This window comes from Barbus barbus, assembly GCF_936440315.1.
Source record: "Barbus barbus genome assembly, chromosome: 4".
Taxonomy (NCBI): domain Eukaryota; kingdom Metazoa; phylum Chordata; class Actinopteri; order Cypriniformes; family Cyprinidae; genus Barbus; species Barbus barbus.
In genome coordinates this window covers 10286793-10311187 of record NC_136732.1, presented here as the reverse complement: position 1 = coordinate 10311187, position 24395 = coordinate 10286793, and the positions used below count along the sequence as shown (strand labels likewise).

The following is a 24395-nucleotide window of genomic DNA, read 5'->3' as shown; positions in this document are numbered from 1 at the left end:
AAGGTTGTTTGATACGTTTATTACCTTGAGTATGGATGAATGAGTGGAGTGATCAGGATGGATCTGCTGTAGGGTTGTGTCTAGATGGAAACCCTTGTTCTGTGAAAAATCTCACAATCAACATTTGAAGACTCTTGCAGCAATTCTTATCTTCATGTACCGCCCAAAGACTGACCAAATGACACATTTCACACAAAACTGGCCCACAATAACAGAAAACCACTAGTTCTAATCTTATGTAATGTCTGGGAGTTTGGTTGAATCCACACAGAAAATCCACTAAAGGTGCTCACAAGGTACTAGATTGCTACAATGAGGAAGCACTCGTCACTAGACTTGCTAAAGTTTATCAGGTTAGTTCCATCAGGTCTTATTCAGAAGTTATCCAGGGTGTTGTTTTAGGCACTTTCAGTTTATAGCGACTGGTACTTTAACTACCAGATATACGGATCACAAAGCCTCCACAGATTTGTTTCTACATCGGCCCATTTTTTGGGTTGTCAACCATTTTGAGTAACCCCATCCCTCATAAATTGCTGGACAACCATCCCAGTAGGTCAGGGATGGGCAACTCCGGTCCTAGGGGGGTCCAGTATCCATGTTTAGTTACATCCCTCCATTGACAACGAGTGCCGATGAACCCATTCAGTGCAAGTGTGCTACCTAGTGCAGGAATGGGCATCTCCAGAGTTTAGCTCTATACCTACTTAAACAGTTCAGGGATCAGAACTACACTCTTCACGACACTGAACCTCCACAATCAAAGTTGACCATTTCTGCACTAGGGAGTATGCTTGCACTGAACAGGCCCATCCACGCTCATTATCAACAGAGGATATTTTGAATGTCTGGTTTGCTCAAATAAGTGAACGCAGATTAACCAGACTTTATGCCAATTATCAGGAGTCCTAAGCTCAGTGGCACCAAGTTCTAGTAGTAAAGTTTTACAGAACAAGGCTTACCATCTTCTAGACCGCACCCTGAAGTAAAACAAAACAATGGTACAGCATACAAGTTGGTAAATGGAAGACAAAAGAAACTGTCTGATCTGAACACTTTAATGTTGACACAGGTGAACAGTAATCTCCAGCTATAATAGAGATAAGTACAAACAGATGAAGACAGAAGCAGCATTCTGGACCAGCACAACAAGCTACTACTTTGCAGGCAATGTCGGCAAAGGAAAAAAACTAAACAAAACAAGCGTGTATAAAACGGTACAATTATGCGTGAGCACACCCTCTCTTGTTTGAACATTGAGGTTAGATTACACCTGGACTAGAGCTGAGAGTTTAGATTTAGGTTCACTCCAGATGTGTCCCACTACAAATGCACCTCCTTTAGAGTCCTGACTTTCTTTCCATTAGGTTTAGACGCCGAGAGCAGCTCGTAGTTGTCAATACTGGAGGCACAGTCTATGGTGTTGGTAATTTTTCAGCTGAGTTGTTCAATACTTGAGATCTGTTAAAACAGCCCTTTTCTGCTTTTTAAAAACTGGCAACTCGCATTAATCACAAGCAAAGGGCACATTCTGCAAATGAAGCACCAGTTGTCTTTGGAAAGCGGGAGGTGATAACGAGTGGGGAAAATGTTCGCTCTGCATCAAGGCTCACCTACTTTTACTGGCCTACATGTTTGGCCCGTCCCAAATCGAGCCAATTAGACAAGGCAGCAGGTGTGACTGCCGGTCCCTTGAGGGAGCAAGAGTCGGTAATGCACCTTAGCCTCTTAAGGACAAAACATCTGATCGGATTTAAACCTAGACTCTAAAAGGCAGCTCCTCAATGTCTTGCTACAGGAATCGTTTTTAAGGCCACATGGCGATGAAACGGTTAAACAAAAACCCTATGCCGTCACAGCAGGGCAAGGCTGATTCCTAATACGGCTCCCTTACTAGGTGGACAGGATGTTCAGATCCTGTGAACCCTACATTTCTAAAACCATATCTGGACACGCATTCATACCGAGAGCCTAGTAAAGACCTCCTCCGCCATATTAACACTAACATTTCTACAGTTACCTGTGCTAAGCTAACCCTAGGCTCATCTCAAAGGCATCGGACACGTTCCCTCTGGGCAAAGGCTAACTTTTTGAGTTCTCCCATTTCTCTCATAAAAGGCAGATCATGGTTAAAAAGAAAACAAGGAATGTCAGAGAAAGGAATGACGCGGGATAAATGGGGGAAGAGTTTAGGACACAAGAGGAAGACGGGGGGCAGTGAAGATTACTCGTAACAACCATGTCAAAAGTATCCATGAGGTTTTTTGAATATTTTTTTTTCCTCTGTTTTTACTTTTATATACAAACAAACCAAAACACAAAATATGGATTGTGCACGTTTTTGTTTGTTTTCACATATATATTTCATGAAAAGCCTCAATACTCATTGGGAGGGAAAGGGATAGGTATATGGAAATAGGGAGGGAGGGATGGAAGAAAACTGGAAGAAAGTGGACGGAGTGAGAAAGATCCTTTTCCTTAAAATCGGTTAAGCAGTTAATCCAGGATTATGATGTTGATGATGATGAAAATGATGACGATGATGGAGGCAACTGGAGGAGGTTGAAGAGGAAGAAAGGGACGGAGGGAAGAAATAGGAGGATGGAAAGAAGGAAAATGGGGGTTTGGAAACAGCTCAATCTTTCCAGTCCTTCTTGATGTTGAGGTTCCATTCCCAGGACAGGTGGTCGTGCTTGTCGTCGTCAGTGAACTTGGATTTAATGTTGTAAGTGCCGCGTGCCAGCATGCCTTTGGGGGCCTCCTCTAAGGGCGTCAGGAACTCATATTCATTCGGTCGAGGCCCATAGCTGCCCACCATGTAGTCAGACTTGTCAACTGAACACAAGAAACAAGTGAAGAGGTTTAAACGAATCGGAATCTAATTCATTGTCAGTGGTTTGTTTGAGCAATCAGAGATGGCTGGGCAATATACAAGATCTACACAATCATAACTTGTTTTCATTACTCAGACATGTTCACAGACAACCCAATTTAGGGGTGTGCAATATGTACAATAAAATTGTAATGGTTTTTTGTGGAAGCTGACATTTTAGAGTATGTCAGTTGGATAAACAATAATACTGTACATTACATTTTAGACACCATATTGGTTTTTGCTTAATTTGGCAATGGAAATAAATGTTCCAAGCAGTCATGGCAGAACCATTCCATGTCTCTGAGCAACACAGCAATGCTTCGTTACTAAATTAATCCACAAGAATCATGTGAGTCAATGATTCAATGACCTAGTAAAATATTGTGTACTTGTCATGGGGGAAAAAAAAAATGGATATATTTGTTTTGTCAATGTCACACACCACTAATCAATGTAATCAGTGTAAAAAAAAAACAAAGTCAATATTCTATATTGGAGCGTATTGTTATTAGGGCTATCAAAAAAAAAAAACGTTGAATTTCAAATATTCGTCGAATTTCAAATAAAAATCCACATTCGATTGCAAAAACATTTAATTCGAATTTTAGGTGTGCAGTGAATTTTAGGAGTTCACGAAAATAATTCGAATTTTGATAATATTATATACAAAATTCGAATTTAGTTTTTCAGCCATTCTGACAGCCCTAATTGTTATATTGGTGCATATAAATGGACAAGGAAGAATAATATTTGATCATCTTTAGTTACGAAACTGGAAATTTTTACTAGATTTGATTTCTTACATTAAAATGGAATATTACTACTAGCCTTTTAAACAATTTAACAGCAAATACTATTATTGAGAAATACTGGTAACACTTTATTTTAGGGTCTCTTAACTAGTTATCTTATTAGCATGTATATGACTAGAATATTAGCCATTTATTAGTAGTAATTAAGCACATATTAATGCCTTATTCTGCATCCCTAATCCTACCCAATACCTAAACTTAACAACTACCTTACCAATTATTAATAAGCAGCAAATTAGGGGTTTGTTGAGGGAAAAGTCGTAGTTAATAGTGAATAAGTGTTCCCTATTCTAAAGTGTTACTGAAATACTTTTTTTAATGCCCATTCCCAACTTCATGTTAATTTGTGCATAATACACAATCTAAACACGTTGAAGGTAAATTGCATGGCCTCCAAAAAACAAAATATGTTCATTAATGGGAAGCTTTGGTGAACAGAGGGGGAGGTAGATTTTCTCATCCAGTTCCTCAAAGAACTGGAGGCTTTTCTTTTTAAATAAATCAAAATCCCACCAGAAACAGCACAGGATTTGCATAACGGCATTTCAACAAGGATAGAAGCAGCTCTAAAGAGCGGCCCTATCCAATAACTCCTTTATATCGATTAATCGAAACAAACAAATATAATGCACCTGTCAAGAAAATATCTGGGTCATACATCTAATTTCACCCCAAAATGAAAAGAAAATTGAAGTAATAAGAACAGTTTGGCTTACAAATCCTGGAAAGCATGTAAGCAACGCATCCATTTCTTTTCCTTTGATTTTGGGATGAAATGTACCGTGTAATGTGAATGTTGTATTGTCATTTTTAAAGAACACTTACTCTTCACCCCTTTCCTGTAGGTCTGCTGTACATATTTCAACCCCGAGACGATCTCTTTGTTTACCTGTAAACAGATGTAAATATATAGGACCAGTCAGGCGTGACGCCACATTATGTAACTGATAAACAGGTACAGATTCAAGCATATGTTGTTTACAAGCAGGGCAAATATACAATGTGTGACCATTTATAGCACAGCAGATATATTTTACACAGCTACTGCTTAACACGTGACTGGAAGAAACAAATGCAGAGAGTCCAAACTTCAAATAAGAGGATATACTCAACAAATGTGGAAGTGAAGTGCCTTTCCTTTACTGGATTATCCACTAACATGCACTAATCCATAGTAATGAAATATAAACCATCACTGGATTTCTAGTAGAAATAACTTATACAGTTAAGTGGCTGTGAAATTCTCATGCAATGACAAAAGTTGTGTGATACCATCAATTCCTTGCAATTACTGCATCTAAATGTTTTCAGCTGTGGTCATCTAACCTTGAAGCTGATCTTTATCCTGTACTCCACTCCCTCCTTCAGCACAAACGACTGCTTCTTATAGGACTCCAGATCACCTGAGAGTGGAACAAACACACAAACACGAGTTAGTCCAGCTTTCAAAACATACCAGGAGTGCATTGTCTTGAACTCATTAAACCCATGAGGGCTCGTTCTCGGTCTATCCTGCTTTTAAAAAACATGTACTCTTGTGTATGAGAGTCCATCTGTGCGAATGATACAAGCTGTGTCTTAATGTAAATAGCACATCATTAAAAAATACTGCTATTTTCACAGTGTAAATAGTATCTATCGCAAAAAAACATGCCATTTGCACAGTGTAAATAGTATCTATCGCAAAAAAACATGCCATTTGCACAGTGTAAATAGTATCTATCGCAAAAAAAACATGCCATTTGCACAGTGTAAATAGTATCTATCGCAAAAAAAACATGCCATTTGCACAGTGTAAATAGTATCTATCGCAAAAAAACATGCCATTTGCACAGTGTAAATAGCATCTATCGCAAAAAAACATGCCATTTGCACAGTGTAAATAGCATCTATCGCAAAAAAACATGCCATTTGCACAGTGTAAATAGTATCTATCGCAAAAAAACATGCCATTTGCACAGTGTAAATAGTATCTATCGCAAAAAAACATGCCATTTGCACAGTGTAAATAGCATCTATCGCAAAAAAACATGCCATTTGCACAGTGTAAATAGCATCTATCGCAAAAAAACATGCCATTTGCACAGTGTAAATAGCCGCTGGCTAAAAAAATCTGTAATGGACAAACACTAATATTGACCTGCACAAGTGGGGGGTATATAAAAAAATATGTATAGCTGATAAAAGCCTAGTCGGGTATATAGTAGAGGTTTCATGTGTGAATAACAGACTGCAGTTGAATGCTGTTCCCAGCAGATGGCTGCAGGACACATATACTCTCCGTCTGCTCATCATCATCTCTCTCTCTGTGCCAGTGTTGAGCTCTCGCTTTCAGGCAGCTGTGCTCTATCTGGGTCATGTGACCGTAAGATTACATCGCTCCACAGGACTGGCTTAGCAAAAACGTAAACCGCATTTTCTAATAACGGAATGAATGTATGCAAGAGAAATGACCTCAGGTTAAATCACAACATATGCAACGTGATGAGACTATAAAAGGGGTATTTAAATGTATGCATACAATAATTTGTGTTTTCCTGTCAACATTTCATGCTAACCTATCAATGTTGAAGTCTTATTTTCAAAAACTATATTTATAATGTTCATCACTGAAGCTGAAACATGTAGGAACCAAAGAGGTTTGTGCTGCCGCGTCAAACAAGTATGGTGCACTGATTAATGTTTATAGGTGAATAAACGTTTATAGGGATTAAGCCGCTCTATTGATTTGGATTACAATGTTTTAGAATGTCTTTAGGAACTTTTTGAAGTTTGAAAATGTGGATAACTGGACAAGAATAATGCAAAACAGCTTTATTTATAGACTGAAGATTAACTGAATTCTTAGGGCCAGATTTACTAACAGCTTGTGCTAGCGTAAATTAGCGTCACGCAAAGGAGGGGTTTGGAAAAATTAATCGTTTGGGAGTCGTTAGGTAAATATAAATGTATATTATAAGACAATGAAAGTGTTTTTTGACCTTGCATGCATGCCAACCTGTTGTTGGGGACTCCCAAAACCAAAACATGAACCTTTCATTACCCATAATAGGGGCACTTTAACAAAACAGGTAATCTCTACTCACCTTGCAGGTCAAGGGTCAGCGGGCCAGGAGCAGTCTCGCACATAAGAGTTAGCCGTGTCACTTGAACATTGGCAACGCTGGGATCTGCTAAATTAACGAAAAAACAAGTGCATAAGAAAAGACACACACTGACATTTGCATATCTAGAACCTGAAATTAATTTCGTAAAATGTGAGAAATTCCCCCTTAGGTGACTATTATGGAAGGAAATGTAAAATTATTTCATTTCATCTGTGTGGATCAGTTTGTATTTACTCACAATACATACACAGTGAATACTAAACCAGAATAAAGTATATTTGGAATAAAAAAAATATATATATTTGTTCTGTCGGTTGATAAAAGATGGAGAGGGGGTATGTATATATGGGAAACATGTTTAAAAACACATATGTTCTATAAGCAACTCATGTCAACTTTACTATTTGTTTATAGAGTTCGGCCAGCAGTCCCATTACTGACGTCCATGTGAACGCAGGTACTGCGGAAGCACCCCGCTGACGCTTATTGCCGCCCATCCATCATCCGCTCTGATGTCTCTTCATTCACTCTACATTAAATAATGAGATTGATGCCCGTGATTAAACGCCCGTTCAAACAGCTCTTCGGGTGATGAGATGAACCATAACACAGGAGTTACTGTAATGGCTGACTGCTGATAAAAACAAAAAGGGGCAGGAACTGGAGATACGTGACCTCGTTTTCCAGCGCTCTTGTAAGGGTGCTGGCAGACGACGCACTCGGACAGCAGCCGGAGGCGCTGAGGCCCCAAGAGTCTATGGCTCTAGACCAGAACAACACAATTTACTCAAATAGGACACATTCCTGGATCAACATTATCTGATAGTCCTGGAACAACATGCGTATCTGGATGAAGATCACATGCTAATTATTTTGGCAGTCAGGCTAGATACCGGCAACTAGCTCGCAATACAAACTACAGCTCAGTACATCAACAATGCAACGCTATTTCAAATAAACTGTAGCGCAAAACCAGCATCAAGTTCTTAGAAACGTAGACTTTGTATGTAATCATGTTGGTTTCACGTGATTCTAAAAGACTTTTTGCTTTTAATTCAGTGTGGTGTAATCATCAAAAATGTACACTACCAAAAGTATCAAACTTTTTAAATACCAAAATTCCAAATTAAATACCAAGTTTTTAATGTTTTTGAAGTCACTTACGCTCCCTAAAGTTGCATTTATTAGAACAGACATACAATATTACAATTCAAAATAACATTTTCTTTTTCATATTTATGATTTCATATTTTATTCAGCATCATTACTCCAATCTTCAGTGTCACATGAAACATTTCCTATTATCAATGTCGAAAACACTTTTGAAATGTAAATATAAATTCATGTTTTATGCATCATTTGATTACCAATAAATAAATAACTCACAGGCTCCTAAATATGTATTTTTGGTTAAACTTAATAAAATGTTATTAAATTGTATACGTTTCATGATTTTAATTAAGTAGACATGTTTCTGATTACCAAAATTTAATTTAGCCATTAAAATCGAGGCAAAAATTAAAATAGAAAACACAGAATCCTTAAATCTTAAAACTGAAAAAACAAGGAAAATGTCATTTTGATCAAATAATTGTGTCAATGGTGAATAAAAACCCTTTTTTAGACCAATTCTTATGAATAATTACAGTTTTTAAAGAAGTCCCACCACATGAACTAATCCTCCTTTGAAATGAAAAGGTTTTTATTTATTTAACATGAGGGGCTGCATGGAGCCTCTCTCTCATATTTCCTGTTTAAGGGAATTCTTGACTTTCAAGAATAACCAGACCACCCTGACATTTTGACTCTATGCCCTGAAATAAATATATTAAAACAATTCAGAAATATTCATGTGTTTTTAAATAAATAATAAAGATAGACAGATAAAACATAGGAAGGAAAGGAGCGTCACATGACTCCAGCTATAAGCCAAGATGTACTAATCAGATGAGCTCAAATCAAGGAGTGTTGAAAGGAGAGCTGGTCCATGGGATGAATTCTGGGAAACGGACTGTTTGGATAGAAACTAGGTCGGAGGAGAGAGAGCGTGTACAATAAAGTGACACATACCTGCAATAACATCACAGTTGCCCAGCAGTGCCTCCTTGTACTTGCGGAGGCTTTCGTCATCTTTGTCGAGTTCCTGAATTTCTTGAAGGCTCTTCTGGGCGGGCGGCTTGTAGTTGACAGCCTCGCTGTCTTCGTTCTCGGCTGCGATAGCGGCTAGCTGCTCTGGTGTGGGCTCCTGCTCGGCCATGATTGACAGCTGGAGGAAAACATAAACAGACACAGGTCAGAGGAGAGGAAACAAACATGGTCCTTACCAAACGTGGTCCAAATATCACTATAGCAATGGAGATCTGACCTACATAAAGTCATGTGATCAGTTCTTACAGCGTGTTAATTTTTAATAATTCATGAATTTTAAATGAATTCACCACACACACACACACACACACACACACGGAAAAGGACTTGAGAAAGCAGCCTAATGTGGGCATCAGCACTATTGCATTAGTGGTCAAAGCCAATTACTACAGAGTCAAATACACTGCACAGCACTGAGTGTGTGTTCAGGAAACAAGCGCACACACACACACACATATTTTAGGATGTCAGTGATTTCAAAATTAATATAAATTTCAGATGTGTACAGGTTTTATATAAAAACAAGCCATAACATGTTGCAGAAAGCCTCTTCAGCTCACCATGGCTGCAATTTTTTAATCAAAAATCATTCACATCTTTACATGTTTCACCCGGTGTGGCCTTTCAAAGATTTACGCTAAAAGACATGAATGCAGAGGAAGTCTGGGAAACACTTGTGCTGCAATGCAGCAGCCCTAGAACAGAAAGTGCTCGTGTTCTCGCTGCTAGCGCACTAAAGTCAGCCGGTGCGCTGTCCCAATACAGCTTCAGAGTGCTTCACCTTGACAGCAGCTTCTGTAGTTTCCTGTTCTGCAGAACTGCAGCACGCTCGGCTTTTAGAGAGACACCTCATTGTGGCCATTTTCTTTCCTTACATGGTATTGGCGTGCTAAACGCACAAAATCACACTCATAACAGAACTGAATCAATATCAGCTTGCTTTGACGCATGAAACATGCATCTGCAGAAGACCAACCACAGCTCGTTGCATTGGTTTGCTTTTTGCCAAGCTTTAACAAATTCAGGGTGCAGCCAGTTTCGTAGCAGATTTTTATCAGAAATATAATTTGCATGGCCCTATGACTTCCACAGAGCTGAAATGGAATGTCATGGAATTGTCAAAAATAATAATAATAACTAAAACATTATTTTATCGTAATTTAATCACAGCGAATCAAAATAAAACAGGCAACAGAATTTCCAAAAAACTAGAAAACATTGAGCATTATTATTAAATTGTTAAATATAAAATTGTTCAGCTGATTCAAAAAATAAACGTATACAATATACAATAAATAAAGATCTAAACAACAATTAAAAATCAGTTAATTGCTGAATTCATACTTGGTTATGTTCCTTTAGGAGCCGCTGCTACATGCATGTGCGAGTTACCCTCAAAGGGCCCTTCAAAGTCATCAAGAAGAGAAATTCCACTTGGCTGCCAACAGCGGAACTATTTCTATAAATCCAACCACTTGTTGTTTCAAACAAAGTAAAGGCCTGCCAGCTAACCTCACAAACAGTTGTAATGAGGACCACATATGCGGGACGAGAGAGCCAGTGAACAAGGACAAGAATCCTCCAGCACATGTGTACTAGAACAGCCAGCAGGCCATGTATATCGAAGGCAGATGTTGTTTGCGTAACACTTCAGGAGCCTTCCAAACTTCTCCCCTCTTTGAGCAGATTGCAGGACTGGTGAATAAGCTTGTCTCATGAAAGCCACCAAGTAGTTTTCTGTGCTATCCCTTATCATTCAAATGACTGTAAATAAGAAAATGACACACTGTAATCAATAAAAGAGCCTAACATTCTAGCAAGTCATCCTGTCATTGTGAACGCTGTCCTCTTATAGTTTTGGCAGGGGATGTTTTTGGCCACGCTCAGATAACACTGCATGTCTTTTTCCATTCTGGGCCTCTACGCTCCCCTGACAGCGAGAGAGGCCGTTCTTCATCAGCGAGCTCTGGCACACTGCTCCAGCGGCTGGGGTTTGAAGTTCAGGATCAGAAGCCTGACAGACACATGATGGGTTGCCATGTTCCTATTAGCACTAAACCAAGCGTGTCCAATCCTGCTCTGGAGGGACACCTAACTGCGCAGTCCAGATTCAACCTAACCAGAACATTTCAGTGATGCTGAAGACACTAGCTATGTTTCCGTCTTACCGTTCCATTTTAGAATATTGCATAAAAAAATTAATTCTGGATGGAAACGCCAAGATGCGCATCAATTCTAAAAATGCGCATAAAAAAACGTATGCGCACGATCGAGTAGGATAAACTTTTTATCTGATAAGAAAACACGTGCATAAACTACAATGGAAACCGAATAAATTCCTCCATGCGCACTGAAAAAGTTGTGTGACTTTGTGCTATGAGACGGGATAACTTGACCAAACTCGATCGCAAGTAATTTATCATATATGAAAATTATTATATTCAGTGGCTTCTAGTTTTCGGAAGAGATATTTACTGCCAGTTTTTCAGGAAGTGCTGATTTTTGTTCTTTGACTGCATGATATTGGAAAAAACGCACATTTATTATTTTGTGATTTTTTTATATTTTGTATTTCTGTGATATATATTGCGATATGGGGGAAAACCACACAAAAGATGACTTGAAAAGCTCTATTTGGAAAACAATAATCAACGATTGGGGTGATTTTGTAGGCGAGTAAATCAGCATAGAAAAATAAACAAATTACAAACAGATAAATATAATAGAACAAAGATATAAATGAACTAAACAGTGCTTTATATGTTTCCGGTAAGTCTAACAGTATTCAGGTATACTGACTGAATAATCAAATGTAGCACTGCATAATCTTCACTGTATAAATTAAATCTAATAAATCTGTAAAGCTACAAAAGTTTTGTTGTTTGATTAACATTCATGACACAGAAAGCCTTTGGAACATTAAACTCCTGTGAACCAATATAGCCTACTGTCCGTTAGCCTATTTACCTTCATCTAATCCATAAGCAACTGTGTGTACAAGGATAATTGCAGAGACATGCATTTTGATAATTTCGCACGCATGTGTCATTTCAGACTGAACATGCTGAAACGATATATCGTGCAGCCCTAATGGAAACGGTGCTTTATTTGCAAATGTTTTATGCGAGATTCCAGTTTTGCTCATAAGTTAAACTCACATCTTTGGATGGAAACATAGCTACTGATTAGCTGCTTCAAGTGTGTTTAATAATGGCTTGAGCTGAACTCTGCAGGAGTTTGGTCCTCTAGGAGCAGAACTGGACACTCCAACTAGGCCTAGACTATGAAGATCTTGGGGTGGTGATGGCGCAGTGGATAAGACACATACCTTTGGTGTGAGAGACCCGGGTTCGAATCCACTGTGAGACACCAATGTGTCCCTGAGCAAGACACTTAACCCCCTAGTTGCTCCAGAGGCGTGCGACCTCTGACATATATAGCAATTGTAAGTCGCTTTGGATAAAAGCGTCAGCTAAATGAATAAATGTAAAATGTAAATGTAAATCTAAAAGTGCATATGGAAAACCTGCTTTTCTTGATTTCTGGAGATACATGAGCTTGATGTAACCATTTCATCAGTCTTCGGCCCGGTTTCACAGACAGGTCTTAGACTAAGCCAGGATTAGGCCATTGTTTAATTAGGACATTTAAGTCATTTTTATAAACGTGCCTTAGAAAAAACATTACAGGGGTGCATCTAAAGACCAAACAATGGCACTGATATGTTTTAAGATCACTCAGTGCAAGTTTCTTTCAGTTGAAACAGCTCAGACTTACATTTTAGTCTAGGACTAGGCTTAAGCCTTGTTTGTGAAAGCGGGGGTTTATTATTTATTTTTTGAATAAAACAAAAATGTAACTATTTCTTGTCTTTCCCAATGTTCTCATCAAAACAATGTGCAAATTGTGCTTCAAATTATGTTTAAGCACTACAACATCATACAAATAAAATTGCAAAAAAAATTTGTGCACAGCTTGGAAGCAGCAACTAAAACAAACAAACCAAATTATATTAATAGTAACATGTAAAAGCATTCAAGTCCAAAACGCTAAAGCCAAAACATTTTTTTAAAGCTGCAGTCCGTAACTTTGTGTTTAAAATTTATATAATAAGCGAGTACATCATGAATCCATTTTCCAAACCGTGTTTTTGGCTTATTCTGAATCATTACAGTACACCTATAATAAGTTTTTATATTCAGACTATTTTTTTTAGACTGGTTCTGGTAGGGACTGCTGCGGAGTAGCCCAGTACCTCCTTGTTTCGTCATAGGCCCTGTCCCAAATGGAACACTTCAATTGCCGCCGCGTGAGCATGTCCGTTTAGAGTCCACGAAACCATAGGGTGTCCCAATCGTTATTTTAGTGTTCCGAAGTTCAATTATTTTTTTTCGTCACATACAATAAAAACCAACAAAAAAACCTTGAACTTCTGAATGCTAAAATAACGCAGTTATTATATAGTTATATATATATATATATATATATATATATATATATATATATATATATATATATATATATATATATATATATATATATATATATATATATATATAATACGTTTTTTTCCCGTCACATACAAAAAAAAATAAAAAACTTGAACTTCTGAACGCTAAAATAACCAAGTTATTGCATAGTTATTATATATATAATACTTATTTTTTTTCGTCACATACAAAAAAACTTAAAAAACGTGAACTTCTGAACGCTAAAATAACGAAGTTATTATATATAAGTTTTTTATATAATATTGGGGAAGTCGTGGCCTAATGGTTAGAGAGTCAGACTCGTAATCGAAAGGTTGCGGGTTCGAGTCCCCGGCCGGCAGGGATTGTAGGTGGGGGGAGTGAATGTACAGCGCTCTCTCCACCCTCAATACCACGACTGAGGTGCCCTTGAGCAAGGCACCGAACCCCCAATTGCTCCCCGGGCGCCGCAGCATGGCTGCCCACTGCTCCGGGTGTGTGTTCACGGTGTGTGTGTGTGTGTGTGTGCATTTGTTCACTACTCACTGCTGTGTGTGTGCACTTGGATGGGTTAAACGCAGAGCACCAATTTCGAGTATGGGTCACCATACTTGACAATACGTCACGACTTTACTTTTTGTTTTTTGTATGTGACGAATAAAAAAAAATAAAAAAAAATTTTAATTCATCGTTTTTTTATTCGAAGGGCACTGCTACGGACTGCAGCTTAAATCATTGTAATTATATGAGAACAGGGACATCCACAACACAACTATAAGAATAAAGACAAAGAAACACAATACTGTGTGAATCGCTTTCAGAATGATTTTTTTCCAACTGATGAACAATGAAAACACTGACAGCCAATCCTTCCTGCTTTAAAAAGCTTGAGGATTGCAAGTGGCAAATGACAAAAACTGGAGCACACGCTTAAAATAAACAGAACGTTGTGTGTTGGTGTGGACGCTAATATAGTTATCGTCATAGTTATCGTTACAAAATTCTTGGTGTGAACAGGCCTTTACGGTCATTTATTTTTGTATTAGAGGGTACGTTTACACAACAACAATGTACTAAAAACAGAAAAGTTCTTACTGCGTTTTTGTAAAGTTTTGTGTACAGACAATGATGTTATCAAAACAATCTTCATCCACACGGATCTCTGAAAACAACCAAAAACGCTGTATCATTCACGCCGGGCCATTAAACGTCTGCGCACATACAGACCAAACACATAATACACATGCGCATGATGTCACGGTTTTCACAATTTCGCATTTTTGTAGTTAACAATAGATTGTAGTTTTGTAGAGATGATAACGGTATTGTTTTCAAAAACGTTGAAACTCGTTTTAAAAAGTTTGTTTTTAGGCCCCCCCCCCCCAAAAAACAACATCGTCCAAAACTCAAAATATTTATTCATTTTAGTAGTCTTGTAAATGCCCCCACAATCTTTGCATCTTTGTAAAAGCGCTATACAAATAATATTTACTATTATAATTAATTTGTAAAGATATTGCAAGTTTTAGTAAACCCCCTATGAAATCCAACATCTAACAAGCAGTATTTCAACACATCAGTCAGAATTATTTCACTTTCGATTTTTTCTGTTAAGCTCCATCTGCTTTCAAGATTTTCGGATTCAAAATGCATTTGTGATATTACAATTTATAGATTTGTTGCTCGTAATTTTTCATTTGAGGGAAGCAGAACAGAAATGCTCCAGTGTGCAATAAAAAAGCAGCTCATGTGTCTTCTGGAACTGGCAAAAAAGTTAATTAAGACCGACGAAGTAAAACCTGTTTCTGCTGAAGAATCAGCAAAACATGAAAACAAGGTCCTGCAGCAAGTGTAGTTCAGCGAAATGCATTCATGCCCAGATTACATCACTTCAGCTGCCAGAGTAAACCAGTTCAAACACCATTAGCCATTTGGCAGTCGTCTCAACGTTAATACACACAAGGGAGAGCAGGGTAATTTCACACAGCTGAGCGTGATGGACTAGCCATTTAACATGGTTGTAACAATTATTGCCTAAACACAGGCAGCAGATGAGCTACATAACCTAGGGAAACAACAACAGCTTGTTGAAAACCAGGCAGAGCGAGCTGTCACAGCCAGTTCACACACTTGACGGTAGAAACGGCTTGAATTTGACATTGGCACCACCCACTTCTCCATTCATTTCTGTCCAGCTGAGCTAAAATTCACTCTAATTAGGGATTATCCAGAACTAATATCAGCAGGAAAGCCCGAGTAAGACTAACATGTTAGTCTAGGGGTTACAAAGCCTGAGATTAGGCTCGTTACTGAGCAACAACGAACCCAACAAGATTTTGTAGTCAAGATTAGTGCTAATTAACGGGGGGGAGTGTCGGTAAGAGCTGTGGGATGTCAAATGGCGCCAGGTAAAGAGGATTTACCTGACAAACCTAATCAGCATCCTCAAGAGACCCAGTTATCCTCAGGTTTATACCGAGTACAGCAAAGACCTGTGAAGTCAATTTGATTCTGCATTGATAGAGTGACTGGAAATTGACCTGCAGTGTAGATGCTAGAATTAATTTGATCAAGAAGAAAGCAAGACTGTTCAATACAATGAGGTTTGTAACAGAAAACTATCCATTAGCAGTGCCATTCATCTCAAGTGCTTGGCTGAGCTCCTTCAAGTACGGACACAAAACGATGTTGGAAAATAGGTCTTTTTAGGTGTTCAAACACCTGGCAAAAAGTCATAGGCCTACATGATAAAGTACTGTGGTAACTTTATCCTTATAAGTGCCAAAGTAAACTACTCTAATGCAAAAGCAGAAGCCTTCTGGATATTAATATTATTATGCAAGGCGATCTTACAGCCAGAAAACTGTAGCTAAGGAGAGCACTTGTGTTAATTAAACAGTAGGTCTGATCCACTGGGAAAGGGAAAGTGAGACTCTCACTAGATGCGGCTTTATTTTCCAGACATTACTATTTTTTTTACACTGTTGACAAGAGCAAGGCTAAAAAAATGAATGTGATGAGCCATTGGCTCTTCCCTTGAAACATTAAAGCCACATTTTTATTAACTTTGGCAGTCCAGAAGCGGTTCATTTCCAGTAGAAAGCAGTACAGGAGTCGCGTGGAGTTCCAATCATATGCAGAATTGTAAAATCTGATTTGAGCATTGGATACGTTGAAACATTTGCGTCAATATTGTAGGCGAACATCCAACCAGATATGATGTACTGTAATAAACTATGAGTGCAAAGAGAGAATTACCAATATATTTGCATCAATATGTTACTCTTTAAACCCCATTTCCATACAGTGGGCAGTTATACATCAGAATAATTGTGTCTAGGGATGCACAATATTGGATTTTTGCCGATATCCAATATGCTGATATTTTTGGCCAACAGCCAAAACTAATACCGATATATTTCCTTTTATTTGGAAATAACACCAAGACTCTCCTGTGCAAATATTATAAATAATTGTGGTTAGTTTTTAACAAAAACTTACTTGTTAGAATTAAATAAACAATAATGAAGTTATTTTATGATGAGAGTACACCGAAAGCAATTTACAGAATCACTCGACAAAATTGGTTGTTCAGCGGTTTGCTCTGATGAAAAGACACTTTATTATACAGATTATGAGCGTTTATTAAATCACTTAGAGCCGGACATAACTGAATAAATAAATAAAATTTTAAAAAATAAAATCACTGAATCGTTCACGCTCGTTTAAACAATTCTCGGATCGATTCAAACCATGAACTCACAAGCGAGTAAATGAAATACATAGTTAACCAACATGAAGATCGTATGCAATATGAAAGCACAGAGAAGCACAAAACTACTAAAGACAAGATGTGCAATCGACTCTGAATGAGCGAGATGGTCTGGCAACATTCAGCAGCTGAATCCACTGATCTGTGGAAAGGTCTTGTTGGCTGAAAACATCCAAAGACACAGTTTTGCAGAGCTCCTCGTAGCTACACTATTGGGTTGCATGCGTGGCACTGCAAAGAAAATTAGGTCCTGTCCCACTTAACCCCAAATCTGATCACAACACTTACATATCCTGCGGCCACCACAACAAATATAATTGGAAAAAATTGAACTGAACTCTGTGCGGCATGCTCACGGACAGATGACAAGACAATATGGGAAGAAAATCAAAGGGACAAACAAACAAAGCTTTACAGTGTTAATGTCAGTCTTAAAGGAAGCTGAAGTGAGCCTGAACAGCCACAATGTGCAAGAACAACAATTATCTCCACCGTAGGCTCATGCATGCAGTTCGGCACAATGGAGGAACTGTGGGCAACAGAGCACCACACAAGCACTTACTCGGTTTGGCCCGAACCCAAGAAGACTGAACTTAATTAGAGAGTGGATGAGTCAGTAAAGAAACACTCTGACACACACCACAGCACCGCAGGACTGAATGATAATGTTCCTGGGCAGCTGGAACGATCTGAACTTAACATAAAAACACTAAATTCTACACTGAACATGGTTAAAGAGGTTGTATAAAGACAGCAGGGTAAGTCGAGCTGCACAGAACTGATCATCTTGTAAATAAAACGGCTCCTTTCCTGGTGTATTTCCTATTAAAACAGGAAGCCGGGGTGGGGCATGTCTTTAGCAGCCAGTAGCCTCATTACAGCCATAGACAAACCATTATTTTCTACATTTTATTGCTAGTCGGTGTCAGGTGGTGGTGGTACATTCCCATTATAGGGAGCATTTGATAGAATACGCCCATAAATGCAACGACTCATCAATACCTTCAGTTGTCCCAGAAGAGACATAGTTTAATGGTAAATATGACCCACCAAAGATTGTTTATTGTTCAGTTTCAAGAAGTACTTAAAGCCACCCAAACTCTTATTTTGGATTTCACGGGGTCATAACACATCCAAAATGACCTATTCTGAGGATAGTCTGGAAAATTCCAACTTAAACAGAGGAACTTTGGTCATATCCTTGCCTCTCCCTGGAACTTGGGGAATACTGCTGTAAACATTCCATTCTTCTTCAATTGGCCTTTGCTCGCTCTTCCTATGTAGGCAGATGCCTTCTGAGACCACACTGAAAATAATATGCCAAAAAAAAGAGAAAAGAAATGCAAAAAAATTGGAATTTAGAGCATCTAATTTCAGTTTGGTAATTATGCATTTATTAGTCATTTATTATAAGTATTTTAATCTATTTGACCAGATTCCACTGCCAAGCAAAGCAAAATAAATGCTGACCATAGGCAGAATGTTAATTCTGACCCTGCAGTCTAGCACAAACTCCAGATGTAATTTTCTGCTGTAAGAAAGATATTTATGATTTCATCCCAGAACCTGAGCCAGCAACTCTAAATTGACCCTTGGCAAAGGCCCGTCCTTAGTTACTGTTGCTACGTCAGACAAACCATCCAACAAACCATGGCACTTTTATGCCACACATCAGGTTCTCATGCAGTGAAAAATACATCACGGAGCAAAGAAGACACTGACAACACGTCGACATACAAGACAGAGCAGGTACCTTTCGGTATTAAACAAAGTCTCAGAGTTCAAATTTAGTCATTTTTTAAGAAATTCAAACAACAAATACTGTTTTGTGGCTCTTTAATGTGTCGTGACAGATCGCTGTAGCACCTCGGTTCAAGCGGCATGTGACCGATCATCTCTTACTAGTTATAGCACAAAATAAACATGAATGAACATCAGAAGGTATCTTGTTTCAACTGTGAAAAGATGTCAAAAAACACTATTTTTCAAGTTCAAGTCCACCGACGTTAATCTACTCTCCTGTCTGGTTTGTTTGTCGGACAAAAATGGCAGATTTGGCATTATGATTGCTCAGATTGCCTGTTAATGGAACTCCCGGCGAAGGGGCAATTGAGAAGCCAAGGTTGGACAAAGTTTAGAAATAAATGGGTCTAAAAAAATTACTGCAGTTAATGCCACATGCTGTTCTTTTCACACGTTTCTTTAAATAGATTTTTAATAATGTAAGGTCATTTTATGTCATTTGGAGTGACCACTCATCATGTGGTGCGACCAATAATAGCAATAACTGTATTAATCTAAATTCTGTGGCTGAAATATAAATCACTGCTATAGTATGCTTAAGTGAATGGTATTTTAAAAATATTTTTCTCAGTTTGATGCAATTGACAGAAAAAATAAGTCTGCTAACTACAATTAAGAAGACAACTCTGAAATTATAGAGCAAAAATATGAGATCATTATGTACAAAAACATACAGAAATATTTTTTTTCTAAACACTTCAGTTACTGAAAACATCTAAAAAAATTAAGCATGTTAAAGAAATTAATTAATTTTAATACAAATCATGGTCGCACCACATGACATTTTTAAGGCTACGGATGATCCATCTAGATGAAAAAACACTAAAATCACTTTATTTAAAATTTTAATATGAATTTATGTGTACACAACCTTCTTAATGTTTGAACAACTACAAAATATATTATTTTTTGTGTTTTAAAATTTGCCTGTCGAAAATCCTTATACATCAATGACCCATATATGGGTGACAAAACATTACAGTACAAAGCACTTAATATTACAATAATAAGGCCTTCCATTCTCGCTCAGTCTGCAATAGCGTAATGAACAAGCTGATGACGTATCATGTCTGCGTGAACAGAGTGTGGGGAGGTATGCAAATACATATGTTGACAGGCAGGTAGGACAGCCATCGTAATGATCGGACCGAAGAATATGATTGGACGAACATTTTACGTTCCTGTGCCTTCCACAGATGACATAATTTAGACCACTAAACTAAGTGATTGCTAACAGGATGTAAACAGACTTTCAACCAGCGTAATAAAAAATGTTTCTGAACCAAATCACCTACCCTGCCTTTACGTTACCTCAAAAGTTACCTCAATTTTAAGGTAGCTTCCATATTGGGCTGATAGACGATGGCTGACAGACATCACGATGTTGAGCCGGCATCGTGACTCCTTGAGGTAGAACTCCAGAAATCCAAATTATGTTTGAATAAAAGCTATTAAAGGATGTGGTGAGAAGTGTAGAGTACCAGGCAGTGGAAGAAATGTAAAGCAGGTGCCTTCAGATCCATCAGCCTCGCTCAAGAGGGAGATTACGGTTTGGCCAGATTGTGACGAGACTTCCCTAGCAACAGCCATGAGCCTCATACTCCACAATCAATACCACAGCCTGCATCAGTGGAGGGTCAGCAGTGCTGACTTTCAGCTCGGGATTGGCTCTACTGAAAACAAACATGGAGCAAGAGATGGATTTAAAGTGAGTGGAGAGGGATGTTGAAAGTTGAGATCCCAAAGGGCCGTCTTTTGTTCAGGCGAAGGTCGGACGTGTCGGGGAAAGCAGTGGGATCCAAACACTGGGCTGCATTTGTGTCCAAATACCTAATGCTGAAGAAAGCTTGAGAAAAGACAGAGGTCCTTGAAATGAGAAGAGAGGAGACAGGAACAGATCACACTTCAAGAAGCCCCTCCCAGCTCTGGCTCTGGTCATGAACATACTAGGACGAACACAGTAGCGGTGGTAACCCCGTTTAACATACAAGATCTACGCCATAAAACAAAAGCGTGCTAGTGGTGATGCTTCTTTGCCTTCTTTCAACTTCCTGTTTCTTCAACTTCCTGTGCTAGATCTCTTCCAAATAACTTAGGTCAGCATTTATCATCATTATCAAGATCATATGCATTAAATATGTACAAACTTGGTTGTAAATTTTGTATTGGTTTTCCACTTAAACCAGTACCAGCACCCACCTCTAATGAATGTACAGAGGTATAAATATATGCAAGTACGCAAAAACAAATGTAAATTCCAGGAAAAAGCACCGTGAAACACTTTCCCTTAACATTGTACAACAAACTTGCTTTTCAAGATTTTCCTCGAACTGTTGCTGTGTTATGACAGTAGCTCACCAGAACGAGAAAACCGATTACGCTAATGCCCACTATACAACCCCTTACAGGAAGTGCAACACACCTCTGCATTAGCATTATGAGTTTCACACATTTTACAGTGCCAAGTGTGAAATTGAGCTGGCCTTTCCACAAAGTTTCAGCTTTTTAAATATTAAAATGATAAATATTGCGGTTTAGTACTGTGCACTGTAATACAAATTTGACTAAATATTTTTACTGAAGCTGATTTAGTTAACAAGTGTCATTTTTTTTAACAATTTCAGGACAAATATTAAACATTTTTAATCTATTTGGCTAGAATGATGGTTTCTCTGATTGAAGAAATAAAAGCACCATTTCAAGCTGTTTCAGGGCAAACACAGAAATAGATTTAGGTCTGTCTGTACTAAAAAAAATCATCAAAAGGCTAAAACTAAAACCCTGGGGTCAATAAAAGCCACGAGCGCCCGCGGGAGCACTTACAGAGGTGGTCATATCAGTGATGGCCCGTCAGGCCTGACCTTTATGTGGCTTCTCATCACAGTCTCACTGCTGCTGTATCAGTCTGAAAGACTACATAAAGGACATTTAAATCTATTATTCATTCAATCGGCTGAACTACACAATTGAGACAATGACATGAACAACACACACTAAGAGATCATGTTTTACACATTTCCCGTTTCACCAAAAACACTGCAGTTCTTATAGGACTAATTCTGGACATAAGCCACAGACATTTTCAAAGTGTTCAACATAAATTCACTGGCGACCTGCTTTTCCTCCAGTTTCCCCTAAATGAGCTGAAATATTGAATTGTGGTCAAGTATATAGGACAGACCCTCCCTCTTCAGCTGCAAAGAAACATCACTGCAGTATTTCACTCTTGTCTTACTTTTAAGCAAACTACATATTCACGACGTGACCTTTGAAAGAAAATATTGTATAATAATAACGCAAATGGCTGCTCCGCACACTTAAGTACAAAGTTTAAACACTGCAGACACCGCCCTGACAAACTCACGGATACTATGGCGACGGCTTAGCTCATGAATATTAATTACGTCTTGCCGACGTATCTTTGAAACCTTACGGATGCGGTCAATCACGTAACCTAATTAACATACGCAAGCCACGCCTTCATTATAGTACGCTTCGCTCATTCGCTAACCGTTTCCGCTTTCAGCCAATCAGCTAGACTTACACGGCGAACGTCACCTTACGTAGTTAATATTCATGAGCCAATACTCCCCCATAGTAGGAAGCGTAAATTCGCCTCAGAAAGAAGGAACTAGAAAATACATCGCGCCACTCACAGACACAGAAAGGAAATTAGCCTTTCGGGGGCCAGTTTCAGCAGTGTTAATCAAGTCAGGACGCTCTTCGAAACACGATAAATGGTTATGTAAATACTTCCTAACATTCAATCTGCGCTCAGGCAAACATTGCTTAATCTCCGCCTTTTTTTTCTACAGTTATGCATGTTTTCCAACCAACGCGTTACGGCCAAAAAAATAAATAATATATATAGCAAATTATCTAAAAGTAAAATCCGGATTCATCCCGAGTCCAAATGAACTTGCAGCTTTGATTCAGGAAGTTCCTCCTCATGCTAGCAAGCTAATGCTGCTAATCATTTCCAGCAGCAGGAAGTTTAACTAAAAAAGTCGAATACGCTTTCAGTTAAAATTCACAAATCACGAATTCATGCAATGAGTCAGTCGATCGTGTGAACAGCAGAAAATACAAGTTCAGAAATTGCTTCTTGGCCCTTTCTTCTCAGGTCCAGATCTGAAGTCACAGCACAGTTTCAGTGTGTGACCTGCATATGATATACATGACCCGTTTATGATCAGCTCATTGGTTATTTTAGGGACACGTCTTTGCTTGTCGGATGATTTCAAAAGAGGAGCTAAATCGCAACTTTCCCCATGCACCGAGATCAGAAAACATGCACTCTTATGAAACACAATCTCATAGTTTCATCTACCGAGCTACAAAAGATGAAAAACTACCGGGAAACACGGTAGGGTCATTTCTGCACGCGTTATATGAGATCTTGGTGGTGTTTCTGTTGTGAAAACTTACCGTGGACCTGCGGCTACTGCGAGTCAATAGGTTAGAGAGAGCTTCCCTGATTCTCAATGGCGCGATGAGGGAGCGGCGGCGATGCCAGAGAGAGACACACTTCCGGGAACACCGTGAGTCACGCCTGCGCATGCGCAACAACACACGCTTTCACAATTCCGCCAACAGATTTAGTGCTCTGGAAAATGATATTCACCCCAAATGGTATAAACAAAATATTGTAGATCTGTTAGATGAAACTGGTCAAATTGTTTAACATAATTGAGATAAAATGTTCTTTTAGAGAACATTTTCATCTCATTCTTTAAAATCGCCTTACATATTCAAATGTATCTGTTTAACTGCCTGAGTTGAAGAGTGGAGAAGTATAACACAAAAAATGTAATAAAGTAATAGAGGATGTATTAAAACTTAATTATTTTCAGATTTCAAAACTAAAACATTTTGAAAAAATTCTGTAAATGGCCAAACCTACCTAAAATTAATGAGATTCCATCAGTTTACAATTATTAATAATATCCAGCCGCCGAAATTTTACTGAAAGATTCCGATACGCTTGTTTTTTTGTTTAGAAGAGCCTGAAACCATTGAACATTTTTTATTTTGTCCAGTCACATTGCAGTTCTGGCAGGATCTTTACAGCTGGCTAAATATTGAGATCAATACTGATATTCAATCACTAAATTGGTTTCAGATTTTGGTTAAGATGAAAAAGATGTCATTGATGTTAAACATTACAATGGGTAATTATCATATACACAAAAGTGGAATAACAGTAAACCCTCTTTAAATTGTTTTAAAAAACTTAGAATCTTTAAAACACTTATCCAAAAATAATCAACCCCTTGGGGAATTGAATAAAACCTATATAGGAGTCTCTTTCCTTTTAAGACTAGTAAGATTTTGTCCTTTTTTTCTTGCAACCCCCTGAAATAATGTTTTTTTGTTTGTTGTGTGTGTGTATATATATATATACACACA

General features: G+C 38.2%; 1 protein-coding gene across 5 annotated transcripts; it reads right to left on the bottom strand.

Moving 5' to 3' along the window:
* LOC306861145 (rho GDP-dissociation inhibitor 1-like) lies at positions 1-23521 on the bottom strand. 5 transcript variants are annotated; one of them, XM_079403249.1, is made up of 6 exons: positions 23415-23521; positions 8865-9060; positions 6774-6860; positions 5014-5090; positions 4513-4576; positions 1-2835 (listed from the first exon to the last, which is right to left on the bottom strand). In XM_079403249.1, exons 2-6 carry the CDS (start codon positions 9049-9051, stop codon positions 2636-2638), a joined length of 615 nt encoding a protein of 204 aa, XP_079259375.1. In that variant the 5' UTR covers positions 9052-9060; positions 23415-23521; the 3' UTR covers positions 1-2635. The 5 variants fall into 5 exon arrangements, with proteins under 5 accessions (XP_079259375.1, XP_079259374.1, XP_079259377.1 ...); XM_079403248.1 differs by lacking the exon at positions 23415-23521 and adding an exon at positions 21810-21899 and having other exon boundaries at positions 7-2835; XM_079403251.1 differs by lacking the exon at positions 23415-23521 and adding an exon at positions 10753-10915 and having other exon boundaries at positions 7-2835.
* Positions 23522-24395: the final 874 nt, after the last annotated feature.

What these genes read in the sequence shown, in the direction of transcription:
- LOC306861145 (XM_079403247.1), bottom strand. Translation starts at nt 10,532, where the DNA reads ATGTGCTGGAGGATTCTTGTCCTTGTTCACTGGCTCTCTCGTCCCGCA. An exon ending in GCTGACCCTTGACCTGCAAG is followed by an intron (nt 5,091 to 6,773) that starts GTGAGTAGAGAT and finishes TTCCACTCTCAG; the next exon opens with GTGATCTGGAGTCCTATAAG. An exon ending in GGATAAAGATCAGCTTCAAG is followed by an intron (nt 4,577 to 5,013) that starts GTTAGATGACCA and finishes ATCTGTTTACAG; the next exon opens with GTAAACAAAGAGATCGTCTC.